Source organism: Penicillium paradoxum (genome assembly GCF_028828445.1).
Source record: "Penicillium paradoxum strain IBT 22861 chromosome Unknown utg000006l_segment0_segment0, whole genome shotgun sequence".
Classification (NCBI taxonomy): domain Eukaryota; kingdom Fungi; phylum Ascomycota; class Eurotiomycetes; order Eurotiales; family Aspergillaceae; genus Penicillium; species Penicillium paradoxum.
In genome coordinates, this window is record NW_026643184.1 from 1,434,362 (window position 1) to 1,461,313 (window position 26,952).

General features: G+C 47.0%; 10 protein-coding genes across 10 annotated transcripts; 6 read left to right on the plus strand and 4 right to left on the minus strand.

The window, feature by feature from the left end:
- Positions 1 to 1,418: 1,418 nt before the first annotated feature.
- N7457_006991 (uncharacterized protein) lies at positions 1,419 to 2,381 on the minus strand (the record flags this gene model as incomplete). Its single annotated transcript, XM_057178034.1, has 1 exon — positions 1,419 to 2,381. One exon carries the CDS (start codon positions 2,379 to 2,381, stop codon positions 1,419 to 1,421), a length of 963 nt encoding a protein of 320 aa, XP_057029778.1.
- Positions 2,382 to 2,416: 35 nt separating this feature from the next.
- N7457_006992 (uncharacterized protein) lies at positions 2,417 to 3,560 on the minus strand (the record flags this gene model as incomplete). Its single annotated transcript, XM_057178035.1, has 3 exons — positions 2,417 to 3,013; positions 3,074 to 3,332; positions 3,400 to 3,560. 3 exons carry the CDS (start codon positions 3,558 to 3,560, stop codon positions 2,417 to 2,419), a joined length of 1,017 nt encoding a protein of 338 aa, XP_057029779.1.
- Positions 3,561 to 4,327: 767 nt separating this feature from the next.
- N7457_006993 (ATP-binding protein) lies at positions 4,328 to 7,471 on the plus strand (the record flags this gene model as incomplete). Its single annotated transcript, XM_057178036.1, has 2 exons — positions 4,328 to 6,371; positions 6,423 to 7,471. The coding sequence occupies 2 exons, from the start codon at positions 4,328 to 4,330 to the stop codon at positions 7,469 to 7,471; spliced, it is 3,093 nt and encodes a 1,030-aa protein (XP_057029780.1).
- Positions 7,472 to 9,613: 2,142 nt separating this feature from the next.
- On the plus strand, positions 9,614 to 11,358 carry N7457_006994 (uncharacterized protein; the record flags this gene model as incomplete). The annotated part of the gene is made up of 4 exons (XM_057178037.1): positions 9,614 to 10,120; positions 10,179 to 10,332; positions 10,399 to 10,576; positions 10,602 to 11,358. 4 exons carry the CDS (start codon positions 9,614 to 9,616, stop codon positions 11,356 to 11,358), a joined length of 1,596 nt encoding a protein of 531 aa, XP_057029781.1.
- A 751-nt stretch (positions 11,359 to 12,109) lies between these two features.
- On the plus strand, positions 12,110 to 12,664 carry N7457_006995 (SRPBCC domain-containing protein; the record flags this gene model as incomplete). Its single annotated transcript, XM_057178038.1, has 3 exons — positions 12,110 to 12,163; positions 12,220 to 12,369; positions 12,431 to 12,664. 3 exons carry the CDS (start codon positions 12,110 to 12,112, stop codon positions 12,662 to 12,664), a joined length of 438 nt encoding a protein of 145 aa, XP_057029782.1.
- A 685-nt stretch (positions 12,665 to 13,349) lies between these two features.
- N7457_006996 (Zn(II)2Cys6 transcription factor) lies at positions 13,350 to 14,967 on the minus strand (the record flags this gene model as incomplete). Its single annotated transcript, XM_057178039.1, has 4 exons — positions 13,350 to 14,085; positions 14,136 to 14,260; positions 14,338 to 14,621; positions 14,676 to 14,967. The coding sequence occupies 4 exons, from the start codon at positions 14,965 to 14,967 to the stop codon at positions 13,350 to 13,352; spliced, it is 1,437 nt and encodes a 478-aa protein (XP_057029783.1).
- A 419-nt stretch (positions 14,968 to 15,386) lies between these two features.
- N7457_006997 (Cytochrome P450) lies at positions 15,387 to 17,176 on the plus strand (the record flags this gene model as incomplete). The annotated part of the gene is made up of 4 exons (XM_057178040.1): positions 15,387 to 15,564; positions 15,614 to 15,764; positions 15,842 to 17,090; positions 17,144 to 17,176. 4 exons carry the CDS (start codon positions 15,387 to 15,389, stop codon positions 17,174 to 17,176), a joined length of 1,611 nt encoding a protein of 536 aa, XP_057029784.1.
- Positions 17,177 to 17,385: 209 nt separating this feature from the next.
- Positions 17,386 to 19,332, minus strand: N7457_006998 (CheY-like superfamily; the record flags this gene model as incomplete). Its single annotated transcript, XM_057178041.1, has 1 exon — positions 17,386 to 19,332. The coding sequence occupies one exon, from the start codon at positions 19,330 to 19,332 to the stop codon at positions 17,386 to 17,388; it is 1,947 nt and encodes a 648-aa protein (XP_057029785.1).
- A 2,206-nt stretch (positions 19,333 to 21,538) lies between these two features.
- Positions 21,539 to 23,399, plus strand: N7457_006999 (uncharacterized protein; the record flags this gene model as incomplete). Its single annotated transcript, XM_057178042.1, has 5 exons — positions 21,539 to 21,957; positions 22,037 to 22,647; positions 22,701 to 22,947; positions 22,996 to 23,119; positions 23,172 to 23,399. 5 exons carry the CDS (start codon positions 21,539 to 21,541, stop codon positions 23,397 to 23,399), a joined length of 1,629 nt encoding a protein of 542 aa, XP_057029786.1.
- Positions 23,400 to 25,151: 1,752 nt separating this feature from the next.
- N7457_007000 (sugar porter family MFS transporter) lies at positions 25,152 to 26,773 on the plus strand (the record flags this gene model as incomplete). Its single annotated transcript, XM_057178043.1, has 2 exons — positions 25,152 to 26,037; positions 26,103 to 26,773. The coding sequence occupies 2 exons, from the start codon at positions 25,152 to 25,154 to the stop codon at positions 26,771 to 26,773; spliced, it is 1,557 nt and encodes a 518-aa protein (XP_057029787.1).
- Between the last annotated feature and the right edge of the window lie 179 nt (positions 26,774 to 26,952).

The following is a 26,952-nucleotide window of genomic DNA, read 5'->3' on the forward strand; positions in this document are numbered from 1 at the left end:
AACTTTATGCGACTATAACCATAAGCATGCTCCTCCTTTGGATTGCGCAGTGGCTCTTTTGGGGTGGATATATTGGTCTTAGTTCGGAAGAGTACGTATTCTGCACTTCACTAGTTACCTGTACATGGTTACTTGGTCCACGTTCGCTAACCCGACTCAGGTTCTGTCCCCCTCACCTCGGAATCCTCACATCTGTCTGGGTTGCTTTCTCAGTAGGAGGAGCCCTTGTTATTCCTATTCTTTGATCAAGATTGTTGTGCACTCCGAGCACTAACGCTATGACAGTCCGTATCTCATGAATTCAAGGCTCATAACTATTATCGCGTTTCAGGAGGCTCACCCCCAGTATAAAAATTCACCCTGTGTACAGTCCTCGCGGCGTACATGAAGCCAGCCCATCGTGTCCTCGAGGGCTGTCCACCTGAAATGTAAGGCCACAAATCGGCAGTGCAAACAAGACAACAGGAAGTATAAAGAGTCAACGCACGACTTGAGGGCGATTATCGGATCCTCGCCCTGTCTATAGTTCACCTTCTCCACCTCCCAACTACTTTGACTGTTCTAAATTGCTTTCAACATATTTCTCTTCCTATGTTAAGCCAGTACATACGACCATAGGGTGTGGAAAACAGGGCTTCCCGTCCGCTCAGCCGTACTTAAGCCACACGCCGGTGAGTTAGTAGTTGGGTGGGTGACCACCAGCGAATCCTCACTGTTGTATGTTTTTTTTGTTTTTTGGCGCTTCGATTCAGAATCCATGTCTGTTAATGGCAACACTAGTACTGCAGCTAGATCTGAGACAACCATCTTGAGACTAGCCGGTGATGTATAGAAATCGTGGACAAGATATATGATTCTATAATGCACTGCACGGCGTATTTCCATGGAGTGACGTACTCAGATCTAAAAGGCTGTAGGTTGGAACTGTGGTCTCGTCGTCAGGATAAGGATTATTATTTTCGTTATTTTCGTTGTTGATAATGCATAGCGCGGCATGGGGAGCCATCCAACCACATTCGATGATGGATGGACTTCGTGACGCCGTCTCGGAGTATCTATCCTGGAAGACAAATTTCTTACGCGGAAGTGGTTAGGCGGGCGGGTTGTTCATGGATTCATATAGGTTTTGCTAGGGATCAAAGATGTTAAATTACTAGGAAATCTAAAAAGGGAAAATTGTGACAAGTCCTGATCAGGGAAAGTTGCTTAAACACACAACCCTATGTTTGCAATGATACAACTCCAGTGCATTTATTTACAACATCTCGAGGTAGGTATCATATCTTGTGCTCGATGCTGTTGCAGCCTATTTAGAAGTGGACAGCGAAATCTCGATCTATTACCCGAAGCATATTCTGAGGTAGCAAGAACTAAATACACCAGACCGTTTTATTTAGAGCAGTTTGAACTGTCTATGCTTAGTATTCTTCACTTGGTCCAGCTCCACGGTAGGGCAGAGCTCGGGAAATTTGATCGCTGATTGCGTGGTCACACAATCTCCTTGTTGCCTTGGCACCAGCCGGTCTCAGGGGAATAAGTCGGCTTGGATCAGCTTGGAAAATCGGAAGCTGAGTGATGCTCCTTTTGTTGTGATTCAAGCTCGTCATGAAGATCTTAACAGTCGGCCGAAGACTTGTGTCATCAATGAGGCAGTGCAAGAATTCCATGACAAATTTCAGATCTGCTGAAGTCCCCGGCTTGTCGAGGCGTTGAATCGAATCGATTACACACCAAATCGTGATATCCTCTGAGAACTGGTCTATGATTGAGTATAGCAAGTCACAGAGCCGGGACAAATTTTGGTCTTCCAAATCTTGAACAAATTCCCTGCTGTCGATAAAACTAAGATCAACGCTCTGGGTGGACATGAGACTCAATAGCACCTGTATAGTGATGAAGCGAATAAGTCCCTTTGGACCGTACCATTCATCTTTGGGAATAAAGTGAATGCCACAGAAATAATGAACAACCACGGCATCTGGGCTGGCGGTAACCAAGCTAGTTATCAGGGAGGCGCTGAAGACTGAGGCAGCGGAAATCTTTGGCATACTCGCGTTGTAGAGATGCGCATCCGCGAGGATCAAGTCGGAATCAATGCTCTCGATCCACTGTAGTGTTCTGCCATGTCTGAGAAGAAACGTTTGGACTTCCACTTGGATATCCTCACTGTGTCTACCCTTATTTGAAAGAACCCGGCTCAAATCTTTGTTTGGTTGTTCTAACAAAGGACTCAGCTCTGTGAGGTCGGAGTACGAGTTCAAAAGTATTTGGAACAATTCATCTTCCGCAATCGTGCTGTCGTGTCTTGCGACTTTATCAAGTTGCCGCCGCAGTCGTTTCATCTCTCTTCGATTCACTGAAGGAGCTTTTGGTTCAGCCATGTCCTGTATATTTCTATGGAAAGTGCATGGGATAGTTATTGCTCACTTTGACTCTGTTTCAACACCTCCATCAACCCATTCCTCGCTTGAATTTGGGTGTTCTGTAAGGTATTCTCTCGCTCTGCGATTTGATGAAGAACACTGCAAAGGATTTTGCATAACTTGGTGGAGTCTTGGTATCGAATATCCTCCTTCTCGATGAGTCTTTCCAATGTATCTCTGGCACCATGAATGTCATCCTGAACCACTGATAGTTGTGAGGTCATCGCGTGTGTCATATAACCTGTGACCTCTATAGTTCGATCCCGAACGAGACCGACCACCCGCTCAAATTCCTCGGTGGACTTCTCCACCTTTTCCAATATACCGTCAATATCTGGAGGTGTGATCTTCTGGCTGAATTTGGGCAGATGTGATAGTTTCCTTCGCCAGGAGGACTTGTTCTTCGTTGTTAACAATATCATGTCCTCTATAGAGTCAACAATACTTTGTGTCAGGTTATCAGCCATCTCCGCAACATCTTTGTTTCCGCGAAAACTTCTCTTTGTAGGATCGGCGTGAGTGAGGGCATCGCGAATGCTCGAGAATACCCGATGTATTTTCGCGGCTCTGTTGGCAGACCTTTCGGCCAACTGGTGTGAAATTCAGCTTCCAGCGCGGACTATCAGCCAGGATGTAGCAAAGAAACCAACCTTGAATACGACAGCTAGTCCGGTCTTGACTATTGCAAGACCATATTCATTTGGTATCAGAGCAATCCATCCTTGAAGGGCGTATTTTTCCTCCCCTATGTTGCGCCATAATGAGTACCACCACCTGTTATCTCGATCGGTAAAAGCTTTTTGAGCGTTTATAAGCCTTTCGGAAATCTGCTCTAGTCTTTCGGCATTATTCTCAAAATTGATGCCGAGATTTTCGGGTAAGTAGTGCTTGAGAAGTTGTTCAAGTGAACTAGTTGTATAAGATTAGCTTGGCCAGGGTCTTGCAGGATGATTGTTCAGGAGCTTTTTGAAGGTACCTATACGAGTCCATAGGCAGGAAGCGACTTTCCTCCTCACTGTAGTGCGATGAGCCAGCAAGACCAACGTGTATGGCTGGGCCACGGGCGGTTATGAACGCTGCAGCGGAAGTCGTCACCCGATTGCGATCGGAATTTGAGTCTTCAGATAGCGACAACATGATGCAAAGCACTATTCTAGGGATGGGGGTATAAGATGCAACAAAGGAAGCCTGATAGAGGAGTGGACTTGGAGCGATCGGTCATAGAGCATTGCCGAATTCCAAGCAGAGCCTCATTTGAATACCCCGCTACCACGGAGGATATATGGAATTGATAAGCCGGGTGACTGGGCGTGTGCAACCCTCACAGCCTTCATTTTCATAGGCGTTCAGTCAGATTGGTGCTATTTTGGCTTCAAAAAAGCAACACCGTTACCCGAGTGCAGACCCGGGGCTGACTGCATGATGATCAAAGCACTGGGATGAGAGAGGGGGCCGTACGGAGTACTGACGATTGAACTACCGACTGCCCTGGAGAGCGAACGAGGAATTAGTTCCTGCACGAATCCCGGCGATGAGGGAAAGCTGCCACGTCACGCTCAAAACTAAGCGCCGTCATACGAATATAGTAATGACCTACCATATTGTCCGTGGTAGAGGCGAATGGGACACCCGAGGAATCTGACTGCATTAGTGTCGCAACGATTCCAGATACGTGCAGACCTTGTTCTATGTGGCGTGCCTAGCCGTGTTTGGGCCTGACTCGAAGACCAATGACAATCTACTGCGTATACTAGCGAGGCTTTAGCAGGGGATGAACCCTTCTCGCTTTAGGGGGTTCGTTATATTTAAAATACCCCCGCACACCTGGCGGCCACCACTCTGTCCAGATGAAGAGGGCCAATTACCTCTACCTAGGAACCAGCTAGCTTCATCTTGAGTTCAAAATGGCAGATTCAACAACTACGTCCTCCGATACGAAGGACGATACAACCAAGGAGTCGGTTGATTCAGCTGATTCGAAAGTTAACGACGAGAAGGAAAAAATTAAGAAGGAAAAGAAAGCAAAATGGAAGAAAGATCGAGAAGCTATGCCACTCAAGGCTGAGGTGGTATGGCTTGATTACAATCACTTTAAAAACCGCAGCACCGACGAAGAAGGCCATGCGATAATCGAGGTCCTCCGCGGGCATCACGCCTTGGAACGAGAGATGCGACAGGAATTTTCGGAACGCGAGGAGAGAGAGGAGAGTGACCAGCGAACCAAGAGCAAACCATATGAGCTGAAAGATGGAGAAGAGACTTGGGCACATCGTGTTCGAATTCAATCTCCTGAGCTTCTTTTGTTGCTCTCAAGACTCACCGGTCATGGTGACAGCTGGGAGAGCGCAGGGCCAAGGGTATTTCACCGGCCCTTCATGGCTTTTTATTACACAATATCTCAAGCAAAGGAAAGTTTGAAGATTTTGGAGGAACGCTGGGCGGCATTTGAGGCAAACACCGGAGATGAGAACGGCACCAGCTTGGCAGGCCGTAGACTTCCTATGAGGAGGAGAAAGGGCGAATCAAGCGAAGTCAGCCAGAACTTACATTTCAAAACCACTGCCGAAGCGACTACCGGGTTTATTATCAATTCTGTGACTGGGCTTCGCCACCTTCGCAAGTACGTGGAATTTATCGAGGGCACTATTATTCCTCTCTGGGAACGTGCAGCCGGGACCTCACAGCGACAAGTCCAGTTCGCGAACTTGTGGATGTCCTTTCAGATTGGGGAGCTGGTGTATGTCCCATCCACATCAGAGAATACGACAGCGAAAAACCGCACCGGGGCAATCAACATGCCCCACCAGATCTGGCGGGTTTTTGTGATCGCAAACTCGGAGTTTGAGACTGATCCTCTGTACGATATCCGTGAGGGCTCCGATAAACAACTGGGTTTGCGTTGTTATTTTATCGACTTCAATGGTACATCATACGAACCATATATCGCAGAGTTATGCATACCAATGTTTGCTGGCTCGAAGGACATTACGACACTTCCCGTTTATCCGCTACGCTTTCATAAGAACATGGACAATATCTTGAAGAAACAGCGCAAGCTTGGAGAGTCGTTTGCCGACACGCTCAAAGTCAAGTATCTCTATTATGATGGATGGACCTTAGTGCACGAGCCTGCAGATGACATTGAGCCTGACGATGAGAGTAACGGTGAATATATCGACAGTCAGGTAATAATTGACTTTGCTCAAGGTCACAAAACGAATAGTGATCTCGCTGCAAAATCGACATGGAGCCTAACGGAATGGGCAGACTCATACTGGGCAGAATATGAAGACACATCAATGCCAATCAAACATTGGGACGGTGAAAACGCGACCGAACTGATGGCAGAAGTGTCCGAGATTGTCCAAAAGCATGAAAACCTGTCAGCGATGCTTTGTGCACGTCAGATGGATAAAAGCGAATTCTTACGCGCGTGCGTCACAGGCACAGCGACCGAGATAGAACCAGACGACTACGTTTTGCTGCCTCGTCGAGTCATTGGTTATTCATTTCGAGACCGGAAATTCCTCCGACTGAACGTGGAATTGCTGAAGCCCATTATTAAGTCGGAGCATGTCTTCAGAGATCTGAAGATTGATCCAGATCACAAACGGATGATTCGAGCTGTCATCAAGGCACATTTTCAGGAACAAAAACCTGGTCTAGACCTGATTCAAGGCAAAGGCTCTGGTCTAGTGATTTTGTTGCATGGAGCACCTGGAGTAGGCAAAACTGCTACTGCAGAGGCGGTTGCTCAGGCAAATAACAAACCTCTCTTTGTGATTACCTGCGGCCATCTTGGATTCGAACCTGCAGAAGTGGAAGAGAAGCTCAGAGAGATCTTCCGTCTTGCACATATTTGGGACTGCGTTCTCCTCCTCGATGAGGCTGATGTTTTTCTGGCTCGTCGGGACTTGAGTGATCTGAAGCGAAATGCTGTCGTCTCGGGTATGTGTCTTTTTTTACCGGAATCTTCTTTCTATGCTGATGATATTCCAGTCTTCCTTCGTGTTCTAGAGTACTACAGTGGCATCTTGTTCTTAACAACAAATCGAGTCGGAATCATTGATGAAGCCTTCAAGTCTCGAATTCACATAAGCTTACACTACACTCCTCTCAGCAAAGATCAAACGCTGGCCATATTCGAAACCAATCTCCGCAAACTGCAGGAAGCCCAAGAAAAACATCGACAGCAGCCCAACAAGGCAGAAACTAAACAGCGAGCGGAACTGAAAATTGACCGGGAGGGTATCCTGGAGTATGCAGAGTGGCACTACGATAATTGGCCAGATCACCGCTGGAACGGGAGACAGATCCGCAATGCCTTCCAGACGGCCTACTCCTTTGCACAATTTGATTTATGGAATGGCTCAGTCGACTCCTGGCAAAACAGTCCGGACGATATCGATAAACTCGACGATTTAGCTTCCGATGACATTGAACAAGATAGTGGTGACAGAGCACAGCCGGTGCTGGATTGGCGACAGTTCCAGCTTGTAGCAGATACCGTCAAGCGATTTGATCAGTACCTAACCGAAGCAATTGGTGAATCGGAAGCCGAGGCGGCCTCTACCTGGGGTCTACGCGCCGACGAGCATGATCCATCCCAATGGAATGAAAGCCCAGTCTATCGCCCCCACTCCCGCAAGTTTGAACGCCATGATTACGGGCAAAGTCAACGGGGTTCTGCACAGCGCAGGGGTGCGGGTCGAGGAAGTTCGGTGAGAAATGACTGGTCCCGGTATAGTGAAACTTTATCAACGCCGTCGCCTACACGCTCAGCACATCGTGAGCGTGGTCGCCAGAATGCACCTCAGCGAGGTGGTCGTGGAGGAACTTCTCGGACCTTTGCTCCCGGTAGAACCTTTGATACTTCAAAACTTCCCATGAGGCAGGAAGGCGCGAGATTTGAAAGACAGCCTCATGGCAGGGAAGCCTTCGGTGCTAGAGACCACGGTTTTGCTGGAGAGGACGAGGAAGACTTCACTGAAGGATACGACGATAGCCTTGAAGAAGGTCATGTTTATAGAGGACAGGGGCCTTATTGAATAATGTACGTTGCGATCAAGGGAACTCACTATACCAGGTACCTTTGGTTGCTCTTCCCCTCTGTAACACATTGCAATGATTATATCAATCTTACATGAATTTATTAGGTTTTCCGTTAAAATGAAACAATACCCTTGGGGTGTTTCATATAGGCCCTCATCGAAACATTGAAATACAGGAAACGTGTTCAAGTTCTCACGAGATCCGAAATGACTTCGAATTATAAAATCTTCTTGGTGCAAGGTAACCTTGTGAATGCCTATGAATCTGTGCATAACTGGCACGTGCACTGTAATTGGGTTAACAATGGAAGAAATGAGTGGATTTTGCCTTTTCTCTGATAACTTAAAGATGAGATATATATAGATATATATACAAGTAATTTTTGATATCTTGGGATATAGACAAATCATGATCTATGCTGCCTCGTACTCTCAGCATGATATATCTATGCATATAACGGCTATATGATAGATCTATATGGACCACTATGCATCCATGCATGCAGCGGGTACAGGCCAAGAGCAATTAAAGTGAAGAATGCCAAGATCCGTTTTCTTATCGTCGGCTAAGTTGCCCCTTTCGGGCCGGGAATCGATAACGATAGCCGGTGAAGTGGGGCCGGGGATCGGAAAACTCTGCAGCCCCATCAAGCACTTTTGGGCTGCTTCTTCCATCAAGGCCGGCTGGCCCAATGGCAAGGCGCTTGACTACGAATCAAGAGATTGCAGGTTCGATCCCTGCGTCGGTCATCACTTTTTGCTTCCGGGTCTTTTTTTGGGCCCCATCGCTGGTCAATTCTATACTGAAGGTCGCCCTAGATGGCAGATGATATTTTTGTCGGTGGTGCTAAGACAAGTACGAAAAGGGTAAGAATACATTCCTAACATAAGATAGGAAGTAACGTTCGACTTGTGAGAGTATGTGCGATAAGCCAATAGGCGCAGCGAGCACGATCTCATCAATATTTCTGCCTTGACCGAGAGAAATCGAACATACAAGATTGCACCACTGTGGGGACAGGATTGGGAGACACCAAGCAGTAATGGAGGCAAACAGTTTCAGCACTCCAACACCATACACGTGTAGTTCAGGAACTAGTAATGATGTCACTTCGCCTCTCCTCAAAGGATTCGCCCACGAGATGCTTCATTCGGGCTATGTCCTCCACTCGTACCTTGCGCTGACAGAATACAGATGATGATCACCACTACCGCCCCAATCAAACGCCAGGGCTCATGGAGGTCTGTGCTGTGGCTAATCAGTTCTCACAATCAATTCAGTTGATGTTCGGAGATCTCCCGGTTAGCTGCGTAGGTCTTTCTTCATTGGCCAGCTGGATCTGTTGGACTTGATTTTATGTCGTTTATTCCCACCGGTATGCAGAGATGACCTCATACGAAACTGTGTTTATGTTAATTCCCCAGACTCATCCTCATCTTCAGCCGCATGCCTTCGATGCTTAAGCTTCATATGTTCGGAAAAGAAACAAACTGTTCCCTTTTCAGATGTACCCTCGAACGCGGTATCATATGTGAATTACGGCATTTCTTCGGCCTGAAGAATATAGCCAAGAATGCCGAGATATAAATTCTTGGCTCTGTATATTGTGAGTGACGCCTAGAACCATCGATATTCTGCAGCCAAGTGTGTAGGGCAAGAGAATGGCACATCCTTCGGTAGGCTTTCCGTTGGAAGAAAGTTCTGACGTCAGGGCTGGTGGAGAATGCCAAGATTGAAGGGATAGGTAGCAGATCCTTGATATCAGGTTTTGAGACAGGATAACTCAATATTTCTTATTTTCACATGCATTGTTGTAGGAAATACTCGAGAGATTGAGCATACACGGTCCAATATATACACATGAATGCCATGCAATTGCTCCGATCTACAATCTACGATTCTATAGAGATCTCATTCCCCAGCAGCGATATCGTACACGTTTTAGCTCATTACGCCAGGGTCTCCACCTCTCTAATCTGAGTGCAGTGCAGATCCACCCTAAATCCGGTTTCAGCGCGTGCTGTCCGAGGTAGAAAAACTTTGCTGATACACATGGGGTACATATAACACCTGGAGAAGGTCCACATAGAAATATTTTCGCCATCGCTCCGTGTTTACTTCATCCTGCGCACACCAGGATGACTCCCTCAGAGCAGCAAGAACCTCGAGCTGTTCATAGCGAAAGCAGACTACCATCTGCCAATGGCACCGACACTGAATCTAATGCGCCCGTCAACCTTTCCCATGCGCTTGGCGAAAAAGAGAGTATTCGCCCCGATGGCAAGCGCGAACTAAAGGAAGAAGATTGCTACGAAATCCTGGGCTATTCATGGCCACGATGGAAGAAATGGACATACCTCGTCGCAGTCGCGTTCGTTCAGGTTTCTATGAACTTCAATACCTCAGTATACCCGGCTGCCGTCAAACCTCTATCTGAGGCTTTCCAAATTAGCGAGCAACACGCTCGTACAGGTCAAATGGCCTACCTAGTGACTTATTCGATTGGCTGTGAGCTGTGGGCTCCTTGGTCTGAGGAATTCGGTCGCTGGCCTATCCTTCAGCTCTCCATGTTCCTGATTAACATTTGGCAACTCCCTGCCGCACTTGCCCCTAATTGGGGCAGTGTAGTTGTTGCTCGTGCATTGGTAAGTCCTTCTAGTATGTTGAAATCCAAAGCTCCAGGCCAATTAACATGATTTATAGGGTGGTCTCTCTACCGCCGGTGGTAGTGTTACTCTTGGTCTTATTGCCGATCTCTACGAACCCGAGACACAACAATTCCCTCTTGCCTTCATCGTTTTATCCTCTTGTATCGGTACCAGTATCGGCGGTGTGATCGGTGGTCCCATTGCGCGATGTGAGCAATCATATTCTCCCTGCACGGATATATCCTCAACATTTTACTAACACGGATGGTTTATAGTCCTTGACTGGCAATGGTTCTTCTGGATTCAGCTTATCTTTGGAGGTGTCACCCAAATCATCATCTTCTTCATGCCCGAAAGTCGTTCAACTATTATCATGGACAAAGAAGCCAAGCGCCGCCGCAAGACCGGAGAAGACCCGAACATCTACGGACCTAACGAACTCAAAAACCCCTCGTATCTCGCTCAAGGAAGCCGGCAGAATTTGGGCTCGACCATTCTACATGCTTCTACGGGAACCCATTGTCCTCTGCCTGTCTCTTCTCTCCGGTTTCTCCGACGCTCTGATCTTCACTTTCTTGGAGAGCTTTGCCATCGTCTACGAACAAGGATGGGGCTTCGGTACCCTCGCACAAGCATGGGCAATTATTCCCATCAACGTCGCCTATTTCATCGCATACTTCAGTTACTTCCCCTGGTTCCTCCGCGACCAGAAACTCCGAGTCCGACACGGCGATGCAGCTATTCCACCCGAACGCCGTCTGAAATGGCTTTTATTCCTCGCTCCGCTCGAACCGATCGGTCTATTCGGTTTTGCCTGGACATCCCTCGGTGACGCAAGAAATGTGCACTGGATCGGATCCATGATTTTCTCCGCCTGCGTCGGTATCGCCAACTACGCAATCTACCTCTCCTCCGTTGACTACATGGTCGCATCCTACGGTGTCTATTCCGCTTCTGCGACTGGCGGCAATGCATTTGCTCGTGACCTTCTTGCCGGTATCTCCGCCATGTACGCAACGCCCATGTACACCAATATCGGCGACAAGTGGCATGTTGAGTACGCAACTACTATCCTGGCTTGCCTATCCTGTCTGGTTGTGACTCCCATCTATGTGTTCTACTGGAAGGGACCCCAGATCCGCGCGAAGAGCAAGTTCGCCTCTACGCTTGCTGCCGACAGAGACCAGAACAATGGTCGGCGTGTCAGCAAGATTAGTATCGAGCCGTCGTATTGAGCCGGTGGTGAGATGCGAATGCATACGAACGATATGTGATGTTATGCGTATATAATTGTCTCCATCTCTGTATATATGACTCGTCATGGATTGGGAGGACTTTTGATGAATTTTTGTTACACAACTACCCTCATGCCTGCTATTGTTTATATTTAATTGAATTGCAAGTCAACTTCAAACAAATTCGCTCGAGATTTAGATCTCATGATAATAGTCTTTGGCCTGTACATCAAAATCGATCGTTAGCTGAGTTGTATTCCCGAATTGAGAAAGCGTCTGGTTAGAATTGCTGCGTTTTTGTTCAATCTAAGTAGTGAGAACACCACCTGTGAAGCTATAATGGCCAATAACACTAAATGTTGATTCGTATTTAAAGTACGTATAATGAGAAAAGTGAAGGCATGTCAAGCAGTCTGCCAGGATGACTCAAGCGTAAATGTAAGTCTTAGTACTGGCAAGTGTGGATGTAACAGCAACTACCTGTATGTAGATATCTAGGTAGGCATAAAACTCCCCAATTCTGTTTATAAGTCCTAGGAACTGAGCCCAAATATAAGAAGTTCTCTAGCAAAATCCCACAAAACCTTGCTTTTGAGACATGTCACTTCACCTTCTCGTGCGGAGTGAGAAGACATGCCGAATGCAGCAAAGATATGCACTATCCTAACTCCACGCACCTTATCCATGACCCCCTTTATATCCCCTTTCTCGTGCATCCGACCCTCTCAACCAAGCCAACAGAAAGAAAAATATGATCACAAGCACTATCGAGATAGCCGCACCACCCGCCAAAGTGCGCGAGATTGTACGTACTCTAAACAAAAGCGCAGCAAAACAAGCTGACAATTAACCACACCGTAGCTCCTCAACTTCTCCTCATACCCGGAATGGCACACGGAATGGCTGAAAAGCATCGCGCCCAAAGATAGCAGCAAGACCCCGCAGCAACTCACCTCGGGCGATGAAATAGAAGTCGACATCGAGAATTTCAAGTTCGTCGCTGAAGTCAGAGTGAGGAATAACGTTGAAGAGCATCAAGGAATGGCAGCTGATAGAACTCGGAGCGGCATAGGAGAATACCGAGAGCTTGTTTTCTTGGCAGGGCCCGCCTGTGTTTACGATCGCTGGTTTGCACAAATTCCATATCGAACCGGCTAATGGTGGTGCTTCGACGGTTTTCACGCAGACGGAGGATCTGAAGGGTCTTCTTGCGTTTATTATGAGTCCTTCGCTGCTGGGAAAGAAGATGCGGGCTCATTTTGATGGCTTTCACCGGGATTTGAAGGCTCGGGCTGAACAAGATTGATTTTGGGGTTGAAGTGGTGCGCACGCACTGATTGCGGTGTTGGACACGCACTTTTCTATTTATTGGCCTCGGGATACCGCTGCAGGGGTATCTCTCTTTGGTGTTGTTGCCGTTGAAACATTTTGATAAGTCAGATATCTGGCCAATCAATTGAGTTAGAATGAATGAATGGATATTTGCATAAAGGGAAGATACTGTGATATGCTATCTGAGTTGTACGGGACTATGTAGGCTGCCATTATCTACAGAGACCAAATGTCAGATTCCTGTGGCCTCGCTGTGATGAGGATGAGGTGTTGGAACCAAACGGATTCCACTTCGTGGTAAACATTATGTTGTAGTCGTGGGTTCGCTAAAAGTGGCGTGATAGACTTGATCGAGGATCGAGTGGTGGTGGCGCAGTTGGGGCGCGCCCTCATACCACAGCGTGGAGAGGTTCACATAGTTCGAAAAGTGTGTTGATGTTGTGAGTTGTTCAGACATATCCCTGCCAAAGTAGTGGTTGCCTGGGGGCTCACCCTATCCCCACCTGGCGAAAAGTTCAAGGTGGTACTTGAGCCAGCCAGCATCTTCTGGGTCATGATTCCCAATGTGACAGCGTTGTGTATGAGTGAAGATGAGTTCTAGATGCACCGAAGTTAGACGTCATGCGCTGTCTGTATGCATTGATGAAAGAGATCACATTTCATATGAATTCTCCACTGGCGTTATATGGCGAGACGCACATCCTGAGGTCTGGTAGCGGCTGGTCCGCGGGATTGAGAATAGCGTTCCAATGGGCTCGAAAGGCATCTTCGGCCTGTGGTTTCTCCAGCCATAGAACAGATGTAATATGGATGAGAGTGTCTTTAAAGCTGTACAGTTGTAAAGAAGCGGCTAGTTCTTCTGCTTTCTTCACAAACCATCGCTGGTGAGCCGTACCAATCGAAGCCACCATTCCGATTGAAACAAACCAGACATCAAGTGAGTCATACGCACGAGGTGTCGATGCGAGTCTCTCGAGGTTCTCCATAAATCGAATGACAATCGTGTTCATTATGACAGCATGCGAGTAATAGGTTGGTCCCTGAGCAATGAACATGTAGAGAATGATACCACAGCGAATGCTTTCAGTCATCGGTGACAGCCCCGCTATTGTCGTGCCTGGGACAGAAAGTAGAAGTCGGTGTACGACGAAACAAGTAAGGTCATGGAGTTTTGTGGCTGGGAAGGGTATGGTGCGCGCTCGACGAAAGACATTGCTGAGACGAGTGAAGACATTCTTCACTGCGTAGTCCACTTCAATAGCATTGATATTAAACAACTCGTTTTCAGCAGCCATCGAGTCTAACTGCCATTCGGCGATGGGAGCGATGCCATCCCCAATACCGAAGTCATCTTGAGTCTCAAATTGAGGTTGACCCATTATAAGCATCGATACCCTTTCGCGGTTGTGAGTATCTAATCATTCGCGGCAAAGGGGATGACTTACCAACTGACCATTCTCGCCGTGAGTGGACTGGTCTGCCTGACTGCATTGATACCGCCCCTCATGTCAACCAATTTTTTCAAGCCATGAACATGCATTTCGCCAACTTTTGCATTGCCTTTGCCGAACTGAGAACCGTGTTGAGTTAGCAATGTGTTCAAACTAACAAACGGCAGGGAAGACGATGACTATGAAAGTATCTCACTTCAATGGTTGCCAAAGTGATGACAGAATTCATGGTCCCATCTTGTACAGCCAACGACGTGGACTCCACCTTGCGTCGCAGCAGAGCTACCGAGTCGGCCATGAGAAGTTCGGATGTTTGAAAGCCCTTCTGGGCCAACAACTCTTCATCAAGACATGCTGTCTGCAAAGAGACGTGGAATAGTGCTGGATCCCCCAGTGCAAGGGGCCACCAAGAAATCAAAAAAGGATTCGAAGTGGCATTTAGATCAAGAGGATAGTATTGAAAAGCGATCTTGTGGAGGACTGGATAGGTAAGCTAAAGTTTCTGCGGTGAGGGTTCATTACAGGCCAACATACAACCATAGATCAAACGTTGAACGTGTTCCCGAGGAAGTCTAGTCGGTGGATACGAGTCAAAAGGATCAAGGGACCCAAATCTGTAGTTTGTTAAAGTGCCGGATCCATCAAGTCCGCTTGTTACTGCGCCAATATTCTGCCACCCGGGAGTCGCCGGGCTCGTTGAGGGTTCATTTGCATAGGCACAGTCGACTTGGCGCTTGACACAGCGGGAGCAACGTGGTTTGCCGAGATCGCAACTAGATTTAGATTTTGCACAGGCAGCACAGGAACGACGGAGAGTTTGACGCATCTTGAGAGAGAATCGAGTATTTAAAGGAGGAAATGTGGTAGCCCCCGGTTCCCTGCCAGTTTGATCATCACACCGCTTTCGAGACCACGATGCGAGTCAACGGATTGGAAAGCAAGCACAAGTGCCGATGGAACGATCCACGGGGTGGGCTCACTATTGGGCCTGTGAGCACTGATTACCATCATTCTACGTGGACTTAGAGCCCCCGAGCCTAAATCGAAAAAGGACTAGACTCCGCAAGGTCTATTCTTGGCATCGGAGTCTAGTCCTAATCAAGTAAAATGGATCCTACTTAGGTAATACCTAGTATATCATGCCATGACTAGGAGAGGACATGGAAGAGAACATGCTATGTCTTCTCTCTGCTTGAAAAGAGCATGAGGAGCCTGCTTGGCACCTTTAATCTGCCATTTATCACCATGGACTCCAACATGGCAGCTCAGATGGCCAATATCTCCATCGCTCAAGATGAGGCGTTGCAGATATGGCCTTCCAACCCTTCCCAGTTCCAAGATTCCCTGTTGAGCCCTTTGTTGGGCTGGCAAACCTGGCAGTATATCGTGACGTTTTTCCTCGCCGTTGTTGTCTATGACCAAGGTAAAATAAATCTCTCCCGGCCATCGAAGTCAACTAACACCTTCTCTAGTCATGTATATCAGAAGGAAGGGCTCCATAGCCGGACCGCCGCTCAAGATCCCTCTCATGGGTCCATTCATACAAGCCTTACACCCAAAGTTTGAAGGGTACCTCGCACAATGGGCCAGTGGACCCCTCAGCTGTGTGTCAGTCTTTCACAAGTAAGTGCTCAGATCTATTGCCAACGTATATGTCACCCATCTCTTGAAGCTATCAAATTTAACCCAATTACATTCAGATTTGTTGTTCTAGCCTCCGACCGCGACATAGCCCACAAGGTATTCAAATCACCCGCATATGCGGAGCCATGCATAGTGCCGATTGCGAAGGATATCCTCGGCCACAAAGCATGGGTTTTTCTTCAGGGTCGAGATCACGCAGAGTACCGCAGAGGCTTAACACCTCTTTTCACGAACAGAGCCATGGCAACTTACCTCCCAGTGCAAGAGAAGGTGTTGGCCGATTATTTTGGCAAATTTGTTGCCACTAGCAAAGCGAATCAGGGGAAGCCAGTGGAATTCATGACCATGTTTCGCGAGATCAACTGTGCACTTTCATGTCGCACATTTTTCGGCGATTACATATCCCAGGCCGCAGTCAAGAAGATTGCCGATGACTTCTACCTTGCTACAGCAGCCCTTGAATTGGTCAACGTACCTTTGTCAATGTACATTCCGTTCACCAAACCCTGGCTCGGGAAGCGCACAGCTGATGCTGTCCATGCCGAGTTCGCAAAATGCGCCGCTGCATGCAAGGCAAACATGGCAACGGGTGCAAATCCCACATGCATCGTGGACCATTGGGTGCTCCATATGATGGAGTCGAAGCGTTATAAGGAAAGAATTGCTGCAGGAGAGACGGACGCCGAGAAGCCAACAAACATGATCCGCGAATTTACAAATGAGGAGATCGGAGAGACTTTGTTCACTTTCCTCTTTGCGTCCCAGGACGCATCTTCCAGTGCCACGACATGGCTATTCCAAATCCTTGCCCAGCGACCTGACGTGCTCGAAAAGCTACGAGCGGAAAACTTGGCTGCTCGAGATGGTGATGGAAATAAGGCGTTCGATCTGCCTATGCTGGAGTCACTCACATATACCAATGCAGTAATCAAGGAGCTGCTACGCCACCGACCACCTGTGATTATGGTTCCATATCTCGCGACGAAGAACTTCCCCGTCACGCCTAATTATACCGTTCCCAAGGGAGCCATGATCATTCCATCCTGTTATCCGGCTCTACACGATCCAAACGTCTATCCCAACCCGGATACCTTTGATCCTGAGCGTTGGATATCCGGTGATGCCGAGTCCAAGACTAAAAATTGGCTGGTGTTCGGTGCTGGTCCCCATGATTGCCTTGCGAGGAAATACGTCCCGCTCTCCATGGCGGGTATGATTGGTAAAGCAGCGATGGAACTTGATTGGAAGCATTATGCTACGGAGAGATCAGAGGAGATTCGAGTTTTTGCTACCCTATTCCCAATGGTTAGTACTACTATTAACGGTATTATTTGGGCTTATATTGACACTTTACACAGGATGGCTGTCCATTGGTGTTTACGAAGCGCTGATACGTTTACGGGCGACTTCTCTGTGTGCGCCTTTCGTATTTCGTCTCGCTTGGGTTTCTTGCAACCCGATAGTACTCATAATACTTGCTCCCAGATTCTTAATTTATAACCCCTAGTCAATCATCACATTGGTATATTCATCTCTCAATATATATCATAAACATACATTATCTTCATGAGCCCAATCGCGCATTTTAAAGATCCTCGCTTTACATTCCCCATTTCGATTCTTTGGAAACCATATGGTTTATCTTCTCAACAAGCTCATGCGTCCCATATGGCTTGTGGATAACATCATCCATTCCAGCACCAAGCATTTCCTCCTGCTGTGCCTGTCTGGCATTAGCTGTCACTCCCAAAATGGGGACATGCCCTCCGGTTTCTTTTTCAATATCTCGGATAGCTCTTGTTGCACAGTTACCGTCCATCACAGGCATCTGCTGATCCATGAGAATACAATCAAAGGTAGAGTCCCTGTTCGCATCCACGGCTTCTTGGCCGTTGCTGGCTTCTGATATATCAAAGCCCAGTGTGTCTAGCTTGCGTGATATGATTCGCCTGTTGATGACATTATCTTCGACCAAGAGAATACGTTGACCATCGCCATGTTGTGTCACTTGGCCATGGCCGGGGATGGAATTCTGTTTCTCCCGTTTGGCCTGATCTTGTGAGGCCTCACAAGCTAGACTGCGGGTGCGTGTTGTAGCTTGGTCATCTGGTGCACCAGGCGCTGCTTCCCAGACTTTAGCCTCAGGGGGATTTTCTGAAATTTGGGGCTCATCTGTTGTCTTGTTGATTCCGCTCATTTCATTCCCCATCGTTTGAATATCGAAACAGAGTTTATCGATTCCAGATATTTGAACGTTGCCATGCTCTCCATCAATCGGACCTTTCGTTCGGCGCACTTTGAAAAAGAAGCCAAAAGTGCTCCCGCAATCTTCTTTGGAGCTCACGCCAATTTCACCTCCATGCAGGTGGCATAGTTTCCTACATACATTCAGTCCAAGCCCAGAGCCACCGTAGATGCTCTCAGTCTTGGGAGTTGCTTGGTTGAAGCGTTCGAAAAGTCGTTTTTGGGCCTTCTCGGTGATTCCGATGCCGGAGTCCTTGACGGCGACCATGATATATGCAATTTCTCCATGTCCCCATTCAGAGGTGTTTGTTGCGTCTTTGCGTAGGGATGCTTCGCACGAGTCGAAAAATACGATATTTGGGGGGTACGAAGGTGGTCGGCCTATCGAAGCGCCCATTGAGACTCGGATCGATCGCTGACTCTCTGATTTGGCAGTGAATTTGATAGCATTCGAGAGGATGTTGATCAGAACTTGCCCCATGCGATCCAGATCTGCCGTGACCCAATCAATGCCGCATTTAGCATAGGAAACGTCAACCTTGTATTCAAACTTGATCTTCTGCTTTCGGAGCTCGGGGCGAAATATTGCCAGTGGGGTGGTAAGATGTCGCTTGGGCTGAACTTTGCGCGGTGATAGTGAGAGCATGGATGCGTCAAGTTTTGAAAAGGTAAGAACGTCGTTGACGATCTTTTTTTGATGTGTGATACAAAGACTGATCGTCTCGACTGCTTCGGTAATGCTCATGATCGAGATTTGTTCGGGTTTCTTATTGTAGATAGCCTCCTGAATATCTTCCGTACAATGTAGTATCGCGGAAAGCGGGTTGCGAATTTCATGACTGATCATATCGATGAATCGCTCTTGTTGCTTCTTTCGTTCCTGTGCCTCTTCTGCAGCTTGTCTCTGCAACAGCTCGGCCTTTTTCTCAGGGGTGATATCGGCAATTGTGCAGATCGATAGCCCTCCATCACCTAACCCGAAACATTGTACATCTTTATCATCCAACCGATCCAACGTCATGACGCACCATATCGAGTCCGGATCGCGGGTGTGGTATTCGAGGCGTAGTGGTCCTTTGGATTTCTCGACTTCGCGATACCCCGTAGACACCCGTTCATAGTCGTCGGGGTGGACTGATCGTAGCCAGCACTCAGAGAAGCTGGCATTGGAGCAAGGGATGAGTTCGCGGAACCGGCGGTTTACGGAGACCAATTCATGTCGGTGGGTGAGGATGGCGACGCCGTTGGGTAGGATGTCGGCCAGCTGTTGGGCTGAGACATTGTGACCGAAATTGAAAGTCATCTATCTCTCTGGATGCCCCTAATAGAGCTGCTTCCAAGATCAATGGAAGAGCCACACTGAGATAACGGAAGGAAGCCGAAAGATTTTCAATTTTGCGCAAATATTCGAGTGAGTCGCATGGCAGCCCAAGCTCGTGATCTTTGTAAGCGATTTTCAGGCTGCCGGTTATCTTCTGGGTAGTTATGCTGCAGTGATGAAAAACAGATATGTGATCAATCACAAACCTCTGCCGAGAAATATTCCGTCAATTGCCCATGAACGGAAAATGATGACCGCGGGGTCTTCGATGAATGCATGGTGTCTTCGGTGAACTCTCTACGTCATTATTGTGGGTTTTACCTTCGATCTACTTCCAACTGACGCTGCTTGACCCGGGGAAGTGATCTCCCGACTTGGTGATTGGCGAACACGTCGGGGTGGATGCCTGATCGGTCAGGCCTTTACTGACGTCATCGCAGTCACGTTCATTTGGGGGAACCCCAACGCGTAGAGCTACGTAGTGTGGTTCTCGACCAAGACACTAAGATAATAACTTAAATCCGAATTAAAGTTCGAGTATGCTGTCTTACCAAGAACCCAATATCTTTATTTGAAAGATACATAACAGAAAGTTATCAAAGCAGGCAGCCATCCGCTTTACAGCATTTTGGAGGTCATCTAGTTAGAGAGGAAGATAATGACACATTTAAACATCGCATCCATCAGCGAGGCAGAGAAAGAGGAAATGCAAGAGGCTAGATTTGATATCAGTTTACTCCGTATTGTTTCTCGAATTGATGTGCTGGGGGCAGTCTACCTGTTTGCATTTGGTATTTACAGATGCAGGCAATAAGAACGAGTAGAATATCTCACAGACCGGTGATAATGAAGTATGTAAGCCTTAGGAAATATTAGAACGGTCGATATGTGGCTTTTCGGTAACATCTTGTAAATGTGGTGGGTGCAAACTGTATAAAAAGAATTATTTATCCAAGTATAATAATGTTGTGCGATCTACTCCGTACGGAGGATGGAGTAACAGTGTGCAACATCATGCCCTTAAGTTAAGATCTAGAACATCCAATGTTGCATAAATAATTGCCAATTACTACAGTTGCTGTTAATCACATTGGTCAAAGCTTTTGCTTAACTGACGATCATTTTGCCAAAGTTCAAAAGAATGCTCTTATTGCTCACATTTAGCTTAGCGAAAATGATCTGAGGGTTTTATGATCAGCATGGTATTAATTATTTAATAACTCGGTGTGTATAATGTAGGAGATAAATGTCTATCAACGCCTACCGCGTTTTCAATGTTATACAGTGGGTGCGTTGGCAAGACGGGTTCCACTTTCACAACATTGCATACTGTAGGGGACTGCATGGAAACTGCTAAATGCAAAATAGGAAAGACATTGGTCGAAATTTTCAACAATGAAGATGACCAGTTCCCCACCTGCTTTCGAAAAGCGAGGTCTAGAAGTCAGCTTTTAGGCGAAGTTGGGATGAGCTATGGACGGAGTAAAAAATCTGCGTGGCAAATCTCGTCCAATCTTTGCCTCAACTTCAAAATTCTCAGCCAAAAATGAGAAAGAAAATACACATTTCAATCTTTTGATAAAGCCACAAAAAGCTCTTATGCATAACTAGATATTATGTCTCGGCTTGCATAAGTACACATGGCGTGAAAGAGGACAGCCCTATGACTTTTCCGTGTACGGGAGGGGAGCCCTATCGGGATCCCGCAATACGGGGTCTTGGCTCACTCGGCCCGATAACGTTCGGGTGCTAATTGTTTAAGTGCCACATTATATATTGAAACGTCAATAACAATCTTGAAGACACACTATACTGTCTGGCATTAAGTAGACAAGGTTATCAAGGAAATATTGATTGCCTTATCAAAGCAATATCCCATTCCCACGTACATCGATGTGATAATCTCATGTTATTATCGCGCATGTGCAAAGGACCAGCGGGTTGCCCTCTCCACTCCTCGTGTGTTTATCGTGGGTCTCCCATCTCAAATAGGTAACCCGAAAGAACATGCTCCAGTTTAAGATCTTGCTGAAAGAGGTAATCCGAAAGGCCTTCCTCCACTTTTTAAACTGGATCTATTGAAGATTTTGCTTTTTTCGACAGGTGTAAATATTATATTAGTATGCGAGTAGGCGCCAATGCTCTCCTGACCATCCTTTTTCATCTGTATTCAATTTTGAAACGCATAATGGGTGTTGTGGATTATTTTAGTCGGCCGCGTGATCGCCAGGCGCATGGTGGTGATGAAACACCCACTATGGAAGCCCCTAAAGTAATCGAACCCACTATTATCTCCAGTCCTGAGTCTTCGGGAGTGGTCACCCCGGCACACATGCTCCCTTCCCCAGCTGGCAGCGAGGATCCTCTTATCTTAGAAAAGATCCCCCATCAATTTGGCCGTTTGGGTTCTTGGAAAGGCTGTTTGATCTTGCTGGTAACTTCTGGCTCTCAGTTCCTTGACAATGTCTTCATGACAAGCGCCAATATTGCCCTGCCCTCGATTCAACAAGATTTTGATGTATCGAGCACTGATTTGCAATGGATGATTTCTGCATACACTTTGTCGTTTGGCGGTTTCCTTCTGTTGGCTGGTGCCTTATCTGATCGGTACGATATTTTCCCCTCCTTATGGTCACCCCTTTTTGTGTTCAGAGTCTTGAGGGAAACAAAATACTGACTTTCACAGCTATGGGCGAAAGAAGATCCTCTGTGTGGGCCTCGCCTGGCTTTCTGTGTGGACGCTGGCCATTGGATTTGGACAGTCGTTTATTCAGCTCACAGTGTTCCGTGGCATTCAAGGAATTGGAGCTGCTTTGACCGTTCCATCAGCTATCGGAATCATCAGCTCCTACTTCAGTGGTGTTGACCGCACCCGGGCCCTGTCAATATATGGAGCCTCCGGTACTCTGGGATTCTGCACTGGCCTCATATTCGGTGGTTTCTTGACCTCTTCGTTGGGATGGAGATATATCTTCTACCTCATTGTTATCATCACCGGGTCACTGGGGATTCTAGGCTTTATTGTTTTGCCAAATGACATTCCTTCTGAGAGGAAACACGAAAGAATGGACTACATCGGTGCAGTGATGTCCACATCGGGCTTGATCTTGCTCCAATTCGTGCTGTCCAGTGGCGGAACTTATGGTTGGGACCAACCCTTTATCATTGTTCTCTTGATCTTGGCTGTCGGTCTCCTCGTTGGATTCACAATTTTTGAGAATTACATCAGTAACCCTATTATGCCGCTCTCTCTGTGGAAGATTCGCAACTTTGCCGGTCTCTGGATTATTGGTTTCAGTGAGTCGACCATTCGCCGAAATATTGATATATGCAATACTAATACTCAACAGCCGGCTATGGCACCTACCAAAACGTTATCTACTACATCGTTCTCATCGCACAGAAAGTAGACAAGCTTTCTGCCGGTGATACAGCCCTTCGCTTCCTGCCAATGGGGGCGATTGGCTTCATCGTTTCCCTCGGAACAGGAAAGCTTCTCGAATTCATGAATGGAAAGCACCTCCTCATCATCGGACTTGTTCTAGCCGTGGTCGCCCCTATCTCGAGTGCCTTGACTTCGAATCCTGAATCAAGCTTGTATGTATCAGCCATCCTTCGACAAGAGAAGTTTACTAACTGTCACAGCTGGCTCAATGTTCTTCCTACATCTCTTATCAGCATCTCATCAGTGTCATTTATCTTCGTCACGACAAGCACTGTGGTACTCACAAGTGTTCCAGTTGAAGTCAAGAGTCTGGCTGGCGGAATGGTGAATTTGATGTCTTTCTCTCCACATTTTATATACTGACGATTTTTGCTAGCTCAACACTGCATTCCAAATTGGCTCTGGTGTTTCATTGGCTATTTCGGCGGCCGTTACCGATGCCGTTGATATTCAACAAGGACATGGACTCGCCGAGCAATACGCTACCGGCCTCTGGTGTTCCATCGGTATGGCCGGGCTTGGCCTGATCATTGGTCTTTTTGCAGTACGACACAAAGGCATCGGGCCTAAAGATAGAATGGGCGCGGGCCCAGTTGCTATCTAATTCCGTACTACGGTTCACGAAAATCTTTCGGTTTCCTTTATAGATATATGATAGGTTTATATGGCTGTTTCTTTTATTTTTGTTTTCTCTAATATTGTTCTGAGCTTCTGGTGGTTTTAGCGTTTGGTCATTATGATGGGAAACGAGGTAAACGAGGCTGTATAAATATAGATGGCATTTTTTTCACGAGCTTATAGGAACTCAAATACGAAACTTAGATTCCCAGCATCGTTTATTCTATCCTGATATGGATTGGAGGTTTGATAGCATAGCACATCAAGAGGACTCTATGCTACTGGGAGATAACAATTTGAGAAAGCTGCTGAAGAAACTTTTGCGAGGCATAAACGAAATATCGTTTCATCTGGCAGGTCTCATCCGTATTGCACATTTAATTTAGGGTCACGTAGTCAGTACGTACGTTGTAAATTGCCGGGTTTATGTTCAGTTGAGTATAGATGTAATCAGGTTGTGAGAATAACTGCAAATTCGTCCCGAGAATTTTCTTTTGTTCTTTATACATCGCATGAGACTGCACAAAACAGCTCATGGCGGGAAGACATTGGGAATGACGTCGTGAGATACTGTTTTCTGCGAAATCTAGCCTCTATAATTCCTTATTGGCGTGTGACAAATTCTTATTGCTAGGGATAAACCATGTCAGAGCTGTGAAGTCAGAGGGCTGGGTCCATCCGGACATTTTAGATCTTGCCTTTCAAGTTCATGTCACCCTCTCCTTGCTGCATCAAGGAGTTTGCCATCAAAATATTTGTGAAAACGAATGGAAGATTAAAGTGCTACATCAAGCAATTGTAACCTAATTTTACGGTATCATTCCGGTTGGAATTCCACATCCCTTGATACTCACGCTGAGCCAATGATACTACAGTTCTAAACATATATGCTAATCTCATAGGGCTTGGATAATTTGGCTCTCTCAGGGTCGGCCCGAGTAAGCGTTTATTAAAATAGTTATTTAGGACATATAATGCGGTGCGATGCGCTGATTCTATATAGCTTCATTTGAGTACCTTCAATCGAAACTACATATAGATATGCTATGCGCTATGAGGCATATGATGATAGAAGCCTCGCTTTACCTTTCAATTACACCTAGTAAAAGACCAGCCTGAGAATAGTAAATCACATGCAGCATATCGAGTAATCGGACACGGGATGGAGGTGTCTAGATCCTCGAGGCCTTCTTGTAGGCAGCCCTGGAGGTTACCATCCAAAGCTTCACCCCTTGCGTCGGTGCTTAAAGGCCGTTGACTCCACCATTTTGGGACCTTCTTCGGCAGCCTACCAAAGCACTAATTTCTGCCATTCCCTCTTTCCGCCAGTCCTGCCCCTCTGCCTGTCCGTGCATTCCTACACCTGTCACAAGGGCATATCCTGTTTTGACTGTCTATCTCCCTCGGAGGTTCCTCGCCACCGGAGGTCCTCGGATCTAGAGCCAGTCAACAAGAATGAGCCTAATGGCCTTGCATGTGCTGTGGAGCATGTGGCTCGAACGTCCCATTTGGGGTTGAGTGTGATGAGAAGATAATACACAACACAATGGAATGCTTCAATCATAATGCCAACAAGCCGATATATCCGGTTTCTGCTACTCTCAATTTCCATAAATATCGAGAATTGCCATCGAGTCGACAGTGCTTGATATTCTGATTTCCAGAGCGAATTACCTTATTCCGTTGATCAGTGTCGATCACGCCGATCTTTCATATTCTTATTCCCCCAGGCTTACGAATGCTGCCACGCTTCCTCGGCCTTCGAGGCAATAGCCTCAATATTGCAGCTATCCTGGGTGTTCTCATGCCCGGAATCCTCACAGTGGGGTATAACGCATCGTTACTTGGAGGGGTTTTGACACTTCGGAATTTCGAAGATCAATTCCCCGAGATCGACATCGCCGCTGCCCATGATCGCTCCCATGCGTCCACAATCCAAGGGCTTGTTGTGGCTGTGTACACAATAGGAGGGCTTTTTGGAACAATCTCCTGCATATGGCTAGGTGACGTATATGGTCGACGACGGACAATTATGGCAGGATCTATTGTCCAAGTCATTGGCGCAATTTTGATGACTTGTGCATTCGCTCTCAGCCAGCTCATTGTATCTCGGGTGATCCTTGGCTTTGGCACTGGTGTTATTCTAGCCACAATCCCTCTCTGGCAATCTGAGATATCACCTGCCAACAAGCGCGGTGCGCATGTTGGCATGAAGGGTATATTCAGCGGCTTCGGGTGCGCCCTTGCGCTTTTCCTTGACTTTGGCATGTCTTTCACAAAAGGCAGCGTGGCGTGGAGATTCCCATTTGCCTTTGTCGTGTTGCTTTCTCTCGCTATTTTGGTTTTCATCTTCTACCTGCCGGAGTCTCCCCGATGGCTGATTCGACAAGGCCGAATCTCTGAGGCGAGAGAAGTCCTGGCCGCTCTGGAGGATACATGCCTTGATGATAAAACCGTTGAGGCAAAGATCAAGGATGTCCAAATCTCGCTGGACCTCGCGGGCAAGAAATCACTGGGGCAGATATTCCATATGGGTCCTCAGAGAAATTTCCACAGAGCCATGCTTGCTGCCGCAGTGATGTTGTTTATGCAACTCACAGGCTCTACAGTCATTACCTTCTACAGTACGTATTCGGAGCCGTACTTCCTTTCTTTGACAACCGAATTAACTTGACCTTCCCACATTTAGCGACTGCGATCTTTGAGAAAAATCTCGGGCTCGGAAACTCAACATCCACCGTCCTGGGCGCAGTCTATCAACTAGTCGGTCCCATCGGCGGAGCATTCTGCGTGCTCAAAATAGAAAAGCTCGGTCGTCGGGTATTACTTCTAGGAAGCGCGATTGCAAATGCCGTTTGTCTAGCCTTGGTAGCTGGCCTCGGAACCCAAAGTGACAACCCTGTCGCAATGCGCGGCGCTGTGTTCTTCATTTTTCTCTTTCATTTCGCCTACATCATCGGCTTCGGCGCTATACCATACCTCTACGCCACCGAGGTCGCACCCTTGCATCTACGAACGACTATCAATAGCTTCAGCATCAGCATCTCCTGGGCTGTCAGCGTCCTGCTCACCCTTGTCACACCCATCGCATTCAACAGTATGGGACAAACATACTTCGTCATCTTCGCGGGTTGTAATGCGGTTATGGTGCCTATCATATACTACCTGTTTCCTGAGACCGCTGGACGAACTCTCGAGGAAATGGATAAGATCTTTGCCCTCTCGACGGGCTCCTTGGACGTGGTTAAAGTTGCTCGGCGTCTTCCACGTGGTCAGCCAATCGAGTTGGAGATCGAGAAGGAGCTCGATCCCAACTTCAAGTGCCCCGAGCTTCAGCTCCGTGAAGTATATTCTCTTTGACCATCATATATATGCGTCTCTATATTTGTGATAAATGATATCAAATTCTATGAAAAATATTTTATGATCTGGTTACTGTAGACAGTCATTCCATTAGGAAGTCATCTGTAGTCAAATAATAATTATACACTCAAATAGACCTAAAATCATATATGGCGGGCTAATTTTAAGGAAAGTTG